General features: G+C 36.3%; 1 protein-coding gene across 5 annotated transcripts in view; it reads left to right on the top strand.

The window, feature by feature from the left end:
• LOC107663884 (pleckstrin homology domain-containing family M member 3-like) overlaps positions 1 to 14,155 on the top strand; it is a 44,531-nt gene extending 30,376 nt beyond the window's left edge. Inside the window, exons 7-9 of one of the 5 annotated variants that reach the window (XR_001631397.1) lie at positions 7,552 to 7,709; positions 11,493 to 11,948; positions 12,976 to 14,155. Coding sequence is in view for 3 of the 5 variants with exons in the window: in XM_016454269.1 (XP_016309755.1) it covers positions 7,552 to 7,709; positions 11,493 to 11,664 (330 nt within the window). In the remaining 2 variants the exon portion in view is untranslated. Of the gene's footprint in view, positions 1 to 1,240; positions 1,483 to 7,551; positions 7,710 to 11,492; positions 12,821 to 12,948 lie in introns of those variants that run through there. The other 4 variants (XR_001631396.1, XM_016454269.1, XM_016454270.1 and 1 more) reach the window with 4 other exon arrangements.
• The last annotated feature ends 268 nt before the right edge of the window (positions 14,156 to 14,423 follow it).

The following is a 14,423-nucleotide window of genomic DNA, read 5'->3' as shown; positions in this document are numbered from 1 at the left end:
GTTGTTTGTCATTTCTCTGATCACAAATGCAGACAGGGTTTTATGTTTACGCGGCACGATGCAATGCAACACGTAAAAAGACAGTATAAGTCATTATAATCCATAATTATGTCCCCACTGGATGCAACGAATGCCTTGTTTATAATGGGTTTTCATGTTTTTGAATCATCGCTCCGGCCTGACAAGACATCATCACAATATGGCAAGGGGTGTAACATTTCCGTCTCACGCTTGAGGTATTCGGCCAATCACAACGCACTGGATAGCTGGCCAATCACAGCACACCTCGCTTGTTCAGACCGATGAGCTTTGTAAAAATCGACGCTTTTCAGGAAGGCGGGGCATAGAGGAGAAACAATAATGTACAGTATGTGGAAAATAATGTTTTTTTTTTAACCTTAAACCGCATAAACGCATTTCATTACACAAAATACACAAAATACTGTTCTTTTTAGCAGCATCATATGACCCCTTTAAATCAAGATACATTTACTTGAGATACAGAATGAAGACATGAAGATTTTTTTTTTTTTTTTGCGAAATGAAGTGACTTTATGCTTTAAAGTAAGAACAAGCATCTTTTAGTGACATGAAAACTTTTCTCTTTGATTTCTCAGAGCCCACTGGAAGATATTTGTCCTTTTTTATAATCATGAATTCACTTTATTTTTATTTGATGAACTTTTCCCATCTTAATTTAAGCTTTATTTGCACTGAAAAACAAAACAAAAGTACTTAGAAGGATCAGTTTTGTTCAGTGTGATGCACAGAAGGTACAGTAAAAAAAATTGTGAAATTAATTAAAAAGTAATGGAGATCAGTTGGAAGTTGTGCTGCAATACAACACATTGTGTTCTCTTTAGATATTTATATTTAGAGAACATATTGACATATTGCGTTCCCTTTCATTTCTTCCTTAAAATTTCTTTAATTGGTCTTAAGAAGTCTTAAATTTACCTTTATAAAACTTGCAGAAATCCTGGTTACAGCTCATAATTTGATCAATTGTAATTAATTTGCTCCTGTTTTTTGGCTTATTGCAGCATCAACTTTTTTCTCTATTCTCACAGTCATCATTACAATTTTTAATTGAACTAAAATTAAGAAATGTACATGCTTGCATGCTTGAAATAACTATATGTCAAGAATATAGGAAACTGTGCTCTCATACATATCTCTCTCTCCTTTCCTCAGCCCCCTGTTATCATGCCTGAATTTTTGTCACTCCTCTGTTTCTTAGGAATGACCCTTGCCCTTATTTTTCTGTTGCTCTCAGAACATCTCTTCTCCTGTCCCACATCCCCTCACCCTTCTGTCTCCTGGTGGGAGGCTGGAGTCCCTCTCCACCCCACGTTGCCCCCACCCAGCTAACTAATTACTGCCATTCAGGAGCAACGGGCAGAAAAACAAAGCGTGACAGTCCTGCCTCTGCTTCCATTCCATTCTATTCTTCCCCAACATCCCATTGCCTGACACTATACCTCTCTGACCTTTTTTTTAACATCTTTTACATTCTACATGTCAATTACAGCTTGTCTTGTTTTATTTTATTTATTTATTAATTTATAGTAAATTTAATTCATTCATTTATTTTTAATGAATTCTGTTAATTCAGTTGCTAAATAAAGAAGTTTAAATATTTATTTAAGAATTTTTTTTTTTGCCACAAAACAAAGCAGTCTCTTTAAACCTCTAACACTAAGTATGATGAATTGGGGAATGCTTTCTCTCTCTTTTTCCCAAGGCTCTGTCTTGCTCAGTATTGGGTCTGTGGGTCTTAAAACAGAGTACAGCATTACAAACACATCTGGGTGTAAAAAAAAAAAGCATAATATTTTCCGTTTTATCCAGTTTATTTTAAACCGGTTATCTTTGTCACAACAATTTGGCTCGTACTTGCATCTTTGAAGTGAAACGGCGCAGTTCTCTGTGGTTCTTAAATGCTCTCTGTACTGTCAGTACTTTGTCCTTCTTCTTGTGTACTTCTTATTCATGGCATTCGCCACAAGGCCTTTATGCTGTCTCCCCCACTGCCTCTGTAAGGCCCAAATTTGAGGCATTTCCCATTAACGTCACATTACTTTCTCTTTCAGCTTCTTAATTGGCTTACCTTATTAAGGAGCCATTTTCTTTTAGTGTTGCTACTTAATGCCGGTTCCTCCGCAGCTCTGGAATGCTCGCTCTCCGTGTCGAGGTCACTGAATGCTGAACTATCTCCAGCAAGACTCCAAACACTATAGACTAAAAACAAATGCTGTCCCCATTTAGTTCAAACAATTAGCACAGAGTTTTGGGCAGTCTTCTTTTTCTTTTTTTAAATGACCCCGTTGACCATATTTGTTTGCCCAGAAGCCAGTTTTGTTTGGCCACTGCCTTTTGTTTGATATCTCCACTGGAAGAGTAAGAAGAGTTAACCAAGTGCACCAACATGGACACAAGTACGAGTGCGATATAAATGCTAATTGTATGTGTTGTACCGAAGACAACAGCATTGGTCTTGCCAACAATACGCACTTAATTGAGCTCAAACGACAACATTCCGGTCCCCAGAAGTTACATATGGGAATTTCTGCAGGTCTCAAAAAGGTCTTGAAAAGTTGTCTTAAAACTGAACAGAAAGTCTTAAATTCATAAAATTGTGCCATTAAATGTTGCATAAAAGAATGCTTTTGTTAGTATTTTTGTCTTGTTTTCCAATACAAATATCTAAACAACTTTAAATCAAGATACATTTACTTGAGATACAGAATGACGATTTTTTTTTTTTGCTTTAAAGAACAATAATTGTTTTAGTGACATGAAAACTTGTTTTCTCTTTGATTTAAGTTGAGTTCTCAGAGCCCACTGGAAGATATTTGGCCTTTTTTATAATCATGAATGGGAATCTGATGAGGAACATCAGCTTTCAGTATATCCATAAAACCATCATTCTTCAAGTATACCTACATGGAACCTGGTCTACCGTGACCAATACATTCACATGGTCCACGTATATGATGAAACGTCATGCCCACTTCACACTTGACCCTGGCAGGCCGTCTCTCTCTCACTTCCTCGCACACGCTGGTTGTAATCCTGTTTTGCGAGGCCCTGGCAGGGAGGGTGTTATCCAAACAGAGCTCACTCTTTTTTTATATGTCTAATCTGGGCCCTTTCTCTGCCATTTAATGGAGCGGGCGAGGACATTAGGGCCAGGGCTGAGGAGGGGATGAAGAAGTAGGCGCTAAACTGTGGTTTTAGGGGATTAAGCAGCTAACAACAAAGCACATGCGAGACAGGAGCAGAAGGTGGGGGATTTGGGGGGAGTTGATTTGGCAGACGTCACCCATTACCCCCCGCAATAGCCACAAAGATGCTGTTTTTAGTGAGCTACCTGACTTTGAAGCATGTGTTTCTTTTTTTCTGCATAATTTGAATAAAACAATGACTTAAAATGAACACGAGTTTCAGAATGTTGTAGTATTTGATTTCTTCCTTTTGTTTTAATAAGCACTTTAGCTGCAAGTTTGTGTGAAGGTTTTACACAAATGTGCAGTTAAAGTGCTTGTTAAAGCAAGAGGCAGACATGATCATGTTCTGCAACTGGATTTGAGATTATCTAGAGTGCATCTTCAGTGCTTCAATAGATGAACTGACCATCTAAATATTTAATGTACACTACTGTTCAAAATGTTTTAAATTAAGTCTCTTAAGCTCAACAAGGCTGCATTTATTTGTTTAAAATGACAGTAAAAACAGTAATGTGGTGAAATATAATTACAATTTAAAATAATTCTTCTATTTTAATATGTATTAAAATGTAATTTATTCCTGCAATGGCAAAGCTGGATTTTCAGCGGCTGTTACTCTAGTCTTCAGTGTCACATAATACTTCAGAAATCAGTGCTCAAGAAACATGTCTCATTATTACATTTGAAAACATTTAACATTTTTGTTAAAACATGGTGCAATATTTTTTTATGATTCGGTGATGAATATAAAGTTCAAAAGAACAGTATTTATTTGAAATAAGAATCTTTTGTAACATTATAAATGTATTTACTGTCACTTTTGATCAATTTAATACATAGTGAACTGTAATGTATATTATAAAAGGTATATTTACATTAATACTGTTAATGTATAGTAATATTGTAGGTATTATTTATTAGATTAGATAAGATTCAACTTTATTGTCATTGTGCAGAGTACAAGTACAAAGTCAATGAAATGCAGTTTGCATCTAACCAGAAGTGCAAAAAGTAATATGTGTATAAAGAAATATAAGTATATACAGTACATGCATATTTGTGTGTATATACAATAAGATTTTTATGGAGTGCAAAGTTTGAGGTACAGAAGCAGAGACCAGCTTGGTGCAAGTGGTTGTAAATACAAGGTGCAAAAGGGGAGGCATAAACTCAGTAGATGCATTATACAGAATAAGTATAGAAACACTTACGTATATATGATACATATATATGGTGTACAGTGCAAATGGCATTATGAGGTAGAAATGCAAAGGAATGTGCGAAACCTATCCTACTATTATCCTACTATTTAACTGACCTCCCTGAGTTTTAATTACTGTAACTCATTTTAATCAGTTGAACCTGTAGCTGTTCATGCATAAATTCACACTTTCCCTACTTTGTCAGTAACTCTCTTTAACAGCCCTCTAGCTCTTCACAGTCCCTCCCCATCAAGCCTGGTGCAAGTGTACTCGCTGTTTCGCTCACCGTGCCTGCTAAATTATTGAAATGTTTAATTACTCCCTCTGTCAGCATTGATCAAGGGGAGTATATATCATCTTTACCAAAGGACGGCAAGTGTGCTCACCCCGCCTCTTTGATTGGTGGCTTGCAGCGTTTCCTTAATAGCTTGCTATATTACTCCTCCACATGGGAAAAGGCGCAGGGTATTGCCTTCATGTTTCTGTCAGCCCGGTCAAAGAAAAACAGGGGTGTCTGAACTGAAAGCTACTTGATGGATGGATGGTTAAGGGCTCTCCTGGTGCCTCTACTGAGAAAGCCTGCCAACAGCATCACCTCTATGTTCATTGGGCAATGACAGTGACTGCTGTATAGCAGCATGGGTCTTTCTGTCTTGAGTCCTTCTGGCTTGCGCAGTGCTTTGGTGGAATGTGAAGATTTTTTTTCTAATAATGAAATGCTGAAAAGGGATATAATCAAAATATTCTTAAAATGGATTTAATTTAAGAACTTTGTTTTATTATTTTCTTTTTCTTTATTAATTGTATTTATATTTCTTATTTTTATATCATTTTATTTGAATTATCTAGAGCAGCTACATTTAAATGCACTATATCAAAATAAAGATTATTATTATTATTATTATTTTATTTGTGAACATGCTTGAACATTTTTCAACCTTTTGACTATTTAATATCATATAAAAATATTTATATGCTATATTATAAATATCTGCAAAATGTTTGCTATGAAATGGCTTATAAGGTTTTTTTATTTATTATTTAGTTAGTTATGTATTTATTTACAATTAGAGGAACCCTCTGTTTCAACAAAGTTAGTAGATTCAGATTGTTTTTTTGTTCATAAATCCTATATTGCCATAAAAATGATAGAGTCTTAGAGTGCAGTACATTAACTCCCAGATTCTAAAATTAGGCATTAATGCACTAATGCAAGAAATGTACACTTTTTGATGTACAACCCTCAAATATAACCTTACAAGCCATGTTTAAGTAACTAAACATGATCCGGCAACTTTGGCCATGGCTGAAGAGTCTAGATTCCCTGTTCCCACACAAACCTTCCCCTTTTCAACCCATTCTCCCCGTTCACGCTGCGTATGTGTGTGCGCGTCTTTCGTGGGACACTGCGGTGGTCCTTCCTTTATTCTTTCTTTTCCCCCGAGCCCTCGCGTCCCACCCTCCCAAGCTCTCCTCTCTGCTCCACTGTCCCCTCTTCTCCTCCTCCATTCTTTGGCTGGCTCCTTGTGGAAGGGCTGAAGAATGCTGGCAGGGCCTTTAATTGGTGTGCTGCAGTGCTGCCAGGTGTAGCCACTTGTCTCTGCCCCCTTGGTGAATATGCACTGGAGGTCTAGGCCCCTTCCCCTGTCTCATTCAGCTGCCCACAATACGGCTTCTTCAGCGTCTCAGATAAACCTCTAACTGTTAACAGGAGGATTACTGTCCATTTGATAATGGAATTTATTTTAGATTTTTGCATGGATATTTCGAATCTGCTCCTCTCTCATAGCTGTTGAACACATTTAGTGAAGCCCATTTTATAGCAGAATCGCTTGGGTCACGTTTTACACTTCCCTAGGTTCCTCCTCCATACTTTTCCATCCTATTTCTCAGCATGTTTAAAGCTTATAGGTTGGCCTGCAAAGAATCTGCACCTGCAAAATGTTCCCTGAAAGTTCCACAGACTTTAGATTATCATCTTTCACAAAGTTCTACACATCCTCTGTTCCTTTGCATTTTTGTTTATTAGTGTTTTGGTGAATTTACATCAGTTTTTCTGCTAAGTGTAGCACTCAATTTACACATTTGCCAATGCATTCTGCAGAATTTCGAGATTCTGTCTTGTAGGGTGGACAATAAACTGGTAGAAATTTGTCAGCTGTTAGAGATTTTGACGATTGCGTTTATCACAGTTACCCTCATGTGATGCTGCAGTGTTATGAAAGTTTTAGTTTAAATGTTCAAGTGATTTTAAACCATTCAATAGATTTTAAATTGTTCAACCGCTATAAGGGACGAAAGAAACTCAATTTGCTGTCTGATAGATGGTTTCTATGCACATACATCTGGAATGTGTGCACAAAAAGCTGCCAGTCATACTGTTTTATGTACTACATTTCTGAAGTATTTATTTTGTTAGACCTACATGAAAAATCTAAAGCACTCTTTATTTAGTTTGTATCTTTACTGTTTTTGTTTTTTGTCCTATTGCTTTTAATTAGTTTCTTTTTTCTTATTTGTGACCCTGGACCAAAAAAAACAGTCATAAGGGTCAATTTTTGGAAATGGAGATTCATACATCCTTTGAAAGTTGAATAAATAAGCTTTCCATTGATGTATGGTTTGTTAGGATAGGACAGTATTTGGAATCTGGAATTTTGGAATCTGAGGGTGCAAAAAAATCTAAATATTGAGAAAATCGCCTTTAAATCTGTCCAAATGAAGTTCTTAGCAATGCTTAATATGTTTATGGTAGGAAATTTACAAAATATCTTCAAAACTACTTCAGTCTGTGTGCATTGAATTTATTTAATACACGAGTTTCACAATTTGAGTTGAATTACTGAAATAAATGAACTTTTCCACGACATTCTAATTTATTGAGATGCACCTGTATATACATATGAATGAATTTTTACGTTAGTTAGGCTAGTGTTTGCTCTGAAATCAATATTGTGACATTTCAATGGTGTCTAAAATGCTGGCCTCATAAAAACCTTATTTCCAGCAAAACTAACTATATTGTGATATATAGTTAACGTGAAATACAGTGACTCATATTTTAGACACATCACCCGCCTCTGCATTCCACTTTTGTAATATATTTCTCTTTCTTGCAGGTCATAGATGGAAAGCTTGCTCCCTTCCTCTCTAAGGTGATCAAGTTTGCCAGCTCTCACGTCTATAGCTGTAGTCTGTGCCGGGAGAAGGGCTTCATCTGTGAGCTTTGCCACACTGGCCAGGTCATCTATCCCTTCCAGGAGAATGCCACCAAAAGGTGAGACCTGTAGCCACTGTTTCACCTCTAAACGTCTCATGATCTTGAAGGTCTATGAAAGCGGAGATGCTACATACAATGCCCAGAGTACCTTTACAAATTAACTTTACAATTTATTTATTTATTTATTTTTTTACTAATTAGTCTCAAAATGATTTTTAGTGGATGCATGAAGTCAGTTTCCCTTAAAGACAAGAAATCACAGGTGGACATGAAAGATTTTCTTCATCACTGATGATGATGATGGTATTGTAATCCCACAGCTCTGTACACTGTAAGTGGCAGTTGTCTGTCAAATGGTCCAGAGTTCATTGCTGATGATTGTCCAGCCCCTGTCTCGTGTTAGTCACACCCAGCGGGCGGTGGATTGGGGTGTAATGGCGCAGTGATAGGCCATCCTGTGTAAGGGGACAGTTAATCCCTCGAGCATCTCGGCTTTTTTCAGCATGCTGTGTGTTGTCCGCTTATGGCCTGCAGCTGATAAACCACTCTCTGGTCTTCATACCATCAGTGTGACTAGAATCTCTCAGACTCTCCAGCGAAGTGGAGTGCAGTTCCCAGAACAGATGCTGCTGTTTAAACATAGCTACTCACACGGCAACACTGATAAAGCCTCAATAATGATTGGTTAGGGCTGCTACAGTTAAAGTTACTTGATTTTATATTAAAATGTTTCATATTTTATTCTGTCCTGTTTGATTTTCTGGTCTGAAAAAGACCCTTGCCATATTTGTACATCATGGACAAAGACCGTTTAAAACAATTTGTATATGTATTTGTATATATATACACGCACACACTGCCGTATAAATTTGTATATACGCACTGTCATTCAAAAGTTTGGGATCAGTCAGATGTTTTTTAAAGAAGTTTCGTATGCTCATCAAGGCTGCATTTATTTGATGAAAAATACAGAATTTTTTTTTTCATTTTGTAAAAATATTATTGCAATTTAAAATAAGTTTTCTATTTTAATATACATAAAAATATAATTTATTTTTGTGTAGCAAAGATAATTTTCAGCATCATTACTCCAGTCTTCAGTGTCACATGATCCTTCAGAAATCATTCTAATATGCTGATTTATTATCAATGTTGGAAATTATTTATTATCAGTTGTGCTGCTTAATATTTTTTGGAACTTTTTTTCAGGATTCTTTGATGAATAGTAAGTTAAAAAGAACAGTGTTTATTCAAAATAGAAACTTTGTTTTACAATAAATACATAGCAGATATGTTCACTGAATATAAACCTAACAGACCACTCAGATCATTAGGATCGAGTTAGTTAGAAATACCAAGGGTTCACTCAAAACAAGGGGAGTCCGCTTTTAGCTATTATGTCACCCTCAGTTGGAATCGGTTTCCAGAAGAGATCAGATGTGCTAAAACATTAGTCACATTTAAATGCAGACTCAAAACTCATCTGTTTAGCTGTGCATTTACTGAATGAGCACTGTGCAATGTCCGAACTGATTGCACTATATTTTATGTATAATCATTTTCTATTCTTACCTGTTTTAAATTCATTTTAAACCTCTTAAATCAATTTTTAAATCATTTTCAACATTTTAAATTCCTTGTTTTATTGTTGTGATTATTTTTTTTATTATTTTTTCATTTCTTTTATGTAAAGCACTTTGAATTACCATTGTGTGTGAAATGTGCTATATAAATAAACTTGCCTTGCCTACAATATACACTACTATTCAAAAGTTTTGGGGTCAGTCATTTTTTCTTTCTTTTTACTTTTATTCAGCAAGGATGTGTTAAATGGATAAAAAGTGATAGTAAAAAACTTATATTGTTGTCTGTAAGATTTCTATTTTGAATAAATGCTGTTCTTTTTAACTTTTTATTCATCAGAGAATACTGAAAAAGGTATCACAGGTTCCCAAAAAATATTAAGCAGCACAATAGTTTCAACACTGATAATAAATCAGCATATTAGAATGCTTTCTGAAGGATCATGTGACACTGAAGACTGGAGCAATGATGCTGAAAATTATATTAAATTAGGAAACCAATATTAGAAATTGCAATAATATTTCACAATATTATAGTTTTTTTCTGTATTTTTGATCAAATAAATACAGCCTTGATGAGCATAAGAGCCTCCATTAAAAAACATAAAAAATCTTACTGATAATTTTTTTAAAATATATTATTTTGAGCACAACGTAGCAAAGGACTGAATGCACAAACAGATTAATTACATTTAATTATATAAATCGAATTGCTGCATTACTGTTAGTAGATATTTATTCACTGATAGATCCATTCAGGTCTGTCGAGGCAGTTTGAGTGTGTCTGTTAGTACAGCTGGATCCAGGTGTTGCACTAACTGCTTCACTGTTTAGTTTATCCAGAATTTTCTGGGTGTGTTTGTATGCACTTCATGTTGTATCTGTAACAGTACATGCTCAATAGGGCAAAAGCGTGTGGTCATAAGAGCAGAAGGTGTCTCCACACCCCACCGTAAATCCATAAATTCCACAAACCACCACCACACCTCTCTGAGGAGCAAGTACACCATAGCCCTTATGACTTTGGATACTTACTATTGGAAAGAATTATTTATTTATAGAGTCCGATTTAAAATAGACATCCTGTCAGCTAGTATTATCTTGTTAGCGTGCTTTAGGTTTTATTCATGTTGGGCGTGCTTCAAATTGTAAGACATTTTCAGATCTAGTAGTCTGTTTAACTCATAGTTCTCTTTAAAGAGGAAATCAAATTAAGAGTTTTTAAAATGTTTATTAAAAACAAGGCCCTTTTAATGCTTTAGTGCTAAGTGTAGACCATTTTCAGGAATAGACCACCAGTAGTACTTCTGGTTAGTATGGCACAACCTCTTGGCCAACAGTGATCTCGGGTTTTAGTCTTGGCTTGGCAGGCCAAAAACTTCAACCACTGGGCTACTACCGCCCATGATGGTGCACAGAAAGAAATTGTTGCTCTTTAGAGGACTGAGGAACCCTAGAGCTCCTAATTGTTCTAGTAAAGAAGGAGCTTTAACTAGACTGGGAAATGTTTTTAGCCTGTATTATATACACACACACATATATAGAGATGGATGGATGGATAGATAGATGTGTGTGTAATACAGGCTAAACAAACTTACTGCATTTATATGATCAAAATACAGTTAAAACAGTAACATTGTTAAATATGAATACAATTTAAAATGATATATTTTAAAAAGTTATTTATTCCTGTGATAGCGAAGCAACCATTACCTCAGTCTTTAGTGTCAAATGATTCTCTGACATCACTCTATTATGCTAATTTGGTGCTCAAGAAACATTTTTTATTATTATTATCAATGTTGAACAGTTGCTGCTTAATACTTTTTTTTTTAAACCAATATATATGCATTTTTTTTTTTATTTTGAGAAATTATTTTTATCAAGGAATGATCAGATTGGTTTCAACAACATATTAAGCAGCAGTTGTTTTCAACATTGATCAAATATATACATATATATTTGTTACATATTTGTACTCTGAATGTCATTTGATCTTCTGCCAAAACTTATGACTGCATGATCCTTCGTGGAAAAAAGACCATACAATTGTATATGTTTGTACATTAAGAAAATGTATCCACTTATACTTTTTAAACTTTTTATTTAGTAAGGACATTTTTTTATGAACCACCGATTACAATGAACTAGCTTAATCCACCAGATGGGGAAATTCAGAGGCTTTTCCACAGCACTGTTATGAGTGTCAATGAATGTTTGGATCAACCATCAGTGCTTTTGTATGTTTTAAATGCAGGTGCGAGGGCTGCGGTGCCATCTTCCATGCCGAGTGTCGGCTGCGAGCCCAGCCGTGCCCGCGATGTGTGCGCAGAGAACTGCACAAGAAGCCGGCGTCATTCTGGAAGAGACACGGCCCTCACCACAGCCCTGATGACGAGGTGCTGGACTGCTTTGAGCTGGACACCTGAGACGCTTTACGGAGAGCGGTGCCCGAGCACACTGCCCTATTGAAGTCCAAGTGCTGCTGTATCCACTAAGGACAAGATTCCGTGCGCCCTCGGTACAAGTGCTCCGTGAAAACCGAGGAACAGAGGCGTTTTTGTTTTTTTTTACGTTCTCCCTCACCTGAGAGAGATGGGCACAGAGACAATAATTCAGCTCCCGAAGAGTAGAGGCTTCATAATGATACCAATTTACCCTTCCCTTTCATCTACCAAATGACAGCCAGGGCCAACTGACAAATACAGGCAAAGTATGCTCACACACTTGCACATAAACACACTCCCACTGACAGATGTAAAATAATGCCCTTTCTGGCAGACTCACAATCCAAGAGCGATGATTCAAACCAATTTCTGGACACAAATAAAGCTTCTAATCCATTAATGGTTTGGTGAAAATGAGCGCTGCAAGATGGGAGTATCTGTTAGGTTTCCCTCCATGCTGTAGTTAACCTACTATGCCGAAGACCCTTGATCTGGAGTGCATGAAGGCTGAAGATGAAGATAAACATCCTTAGAACAAAAATAGATTTTTTTTTTCTTTCACATGTTTGCATTTTTGCACTTTACATTTATGATTTGTCCCTAAGTTTCTGTTTTTTATTGTTATTACAAGATCATTGCACTTTCAGTCAGAGTATGTTGCCATATCCGTTTTTATCTCAACGCATTCAGCTTTGGTTTGTGTTGTACTGTGAAGAAGGATTGGTGCCTCGTCCCGTCCAGCTGGAGTTTAAAAAGTTTGACTGTTTATCAACACTCAATGGCACTGCCTATAAGCAGCTAACCACGTTGCTCTTGCTAACTGCCTGGTCTGTGATTACAAACTACCCTGAGCCACCAAACCCCGAAATTACAGTCTAGAGTTCCAGGGCTTTGTTTAGCATTCATTCGTCTTTTTAACAAGAAATGTGGACAAGCTCATAATTCATGTCCATCTAACCTCTGCTTTGGATCCTCGATGCCTCTCTGCGTTCATGCGACGTTTTCTTGCTACTTGAAATCAGTATTGGCAATAAAGTCACTTCTTTTGCTGCCTTATTTGACTTCCCATTCTTTGGCCAGACCTGTCTTTCTCCAGTTGGACAATATGTGCAAAGTGCACAATAAGAAATACAAAAAATGACTTTTTTTTTTTAACTAAAAAACCCCTGTTGTAGATGTAGCAAGCTGACTGACATTTTAGGATGTTCACTTGAATCCATAATATCACTATTATATCTAATTTCCCTGTTTTCTTTTGTTCTTCAGTTTTCTTTTGTTTTTCCCTTCTATAAGCTTACAGAAAATAGCAGTGGACGTCTCTTCCTGGACACCTCACCAGCAAACAGAAGCTTCAGATATAAATCACATTCAACATTACTGATATAAAACACTTGCACATTCAAAAAACAGTTACTTGTTATACTGGACTTGAAACATTCTGGTTGTTTTGAGATTTAGCTCAATACTGGCCGACAGTGTCACTTATTGAGCTCTTTGAAATGGGACTAGGTCGACTTGCATATCATTTGCTACCATGTTACATTTCGTTTTATGAGAAATTGTGTTAATTCCATTGAGCTTATGTTTTGCACCAAGAAGTTTACTTCTAAATGAGATTCAGTCTTAGTTTACGTATGGTTGGACTATGTAGATGGATGGATAAATGGATGATCATGTTAGCTGTTCAGAATATTTTGTTGTATTTATTGAATCTGTCTTTTTGCCTGCCTTAAATGAAAAGCCAATGCATCGGCCTGTTGATGTTCTTCGATTAGCAAGCTATAGTCACTCAAAAGATGTTTCAGTATTTATTAAACCAATCAGAATATCAGGCTATATAATATATCGTAATATAATCACTCAGTGTTTTCGTTTTCTGAAGGCGAAGACCTTTACTTATACCTTACTTAAAAAAAGGAATCTTCCCCGGAATCTGACGATCGCTTGTTTTCCCATAAGAGAACTCGTCGTTTTACTATTTTAAGCTTGAAGTGAGCTAAATGCACCATGTCTTACATGATACTATAAAATATAGTGGTGCGTTTGCAATCGGTTTGCTTTGAAAGTTTGATGTATTGTTACGGTGCATTATTGGCACTGTTCTTTAAAATCAGGGGTTCTTAGCACACTGAATAATGGTCATGGAGGGACAAGCAAAAAGGGAATTTTGTTCTTTCAGTACACCAAATCGGTCTTTTATTTCATATTTGTTGAAGGTGTAATGGAAGGTTATTTTTTCTGCCGTCACTTTGTTCTCAGTTGTATATTTACATATTGGTTTTGTTTCAGAAGTATTTATTGTATTTATATTCTTCACTGTAATTTCTGTATCAGTTTCTGGATTTTCCCTGTGCTTGCTTGTATTCTGCAAACTCTTCATTACAGACAACCTCTTATGCAACTACAAATATTTGTGTTTCAGTACTGGTGCGGGTTCCTTCCAGTTCTTCTTTTCTTTTCTTTTTTTTTTAACACTGTTGCCAATAAAGTAAATTGCTTAACACGGTCGGCTCTTTTTATGCTTCAACACTAATGTCGTCATCTGAATTGATTTTAGGATTTTGCAAAGTAATTCCAATTCTTCGCAGATTATTTTCTTGGTCAGAATCCAAGGTGGCAGCAGTGGAACAAATGCATCATGGCCGTGGCTATGGTTGTGGTGTGCTCTTTTAGGTCCTGGTGCGCCGGAGAGGGTCCAAGCACTGACTCATGAGCTAATCCCAAATTAAAAGCCACATGCT

Source organism: Sinocyclocheilus anshuiensis, unplaced genomic scaffold, assembly GCF_001515605.1.
Source record: "Sinocyclocheilus anshuiensis isolate Anshui unplaced genomic scaffold, SAMN03320099.WGS_v1.1 scaffold976, whole genome shotgun sequence".
Taxonomy (NCBI): domain Eukaryota; kingdom Metazoa; phylum Chordata; class Actinopteri; order Cypriniformes; family Cyprinidae; genus Sinocyclocheilus; species Sinocyclocheilus anshuiensis.
Note: the sequence above shows the minus strand (reverse complement) of the source record. Positions and strands in the feature narration are given on the sequence as shown.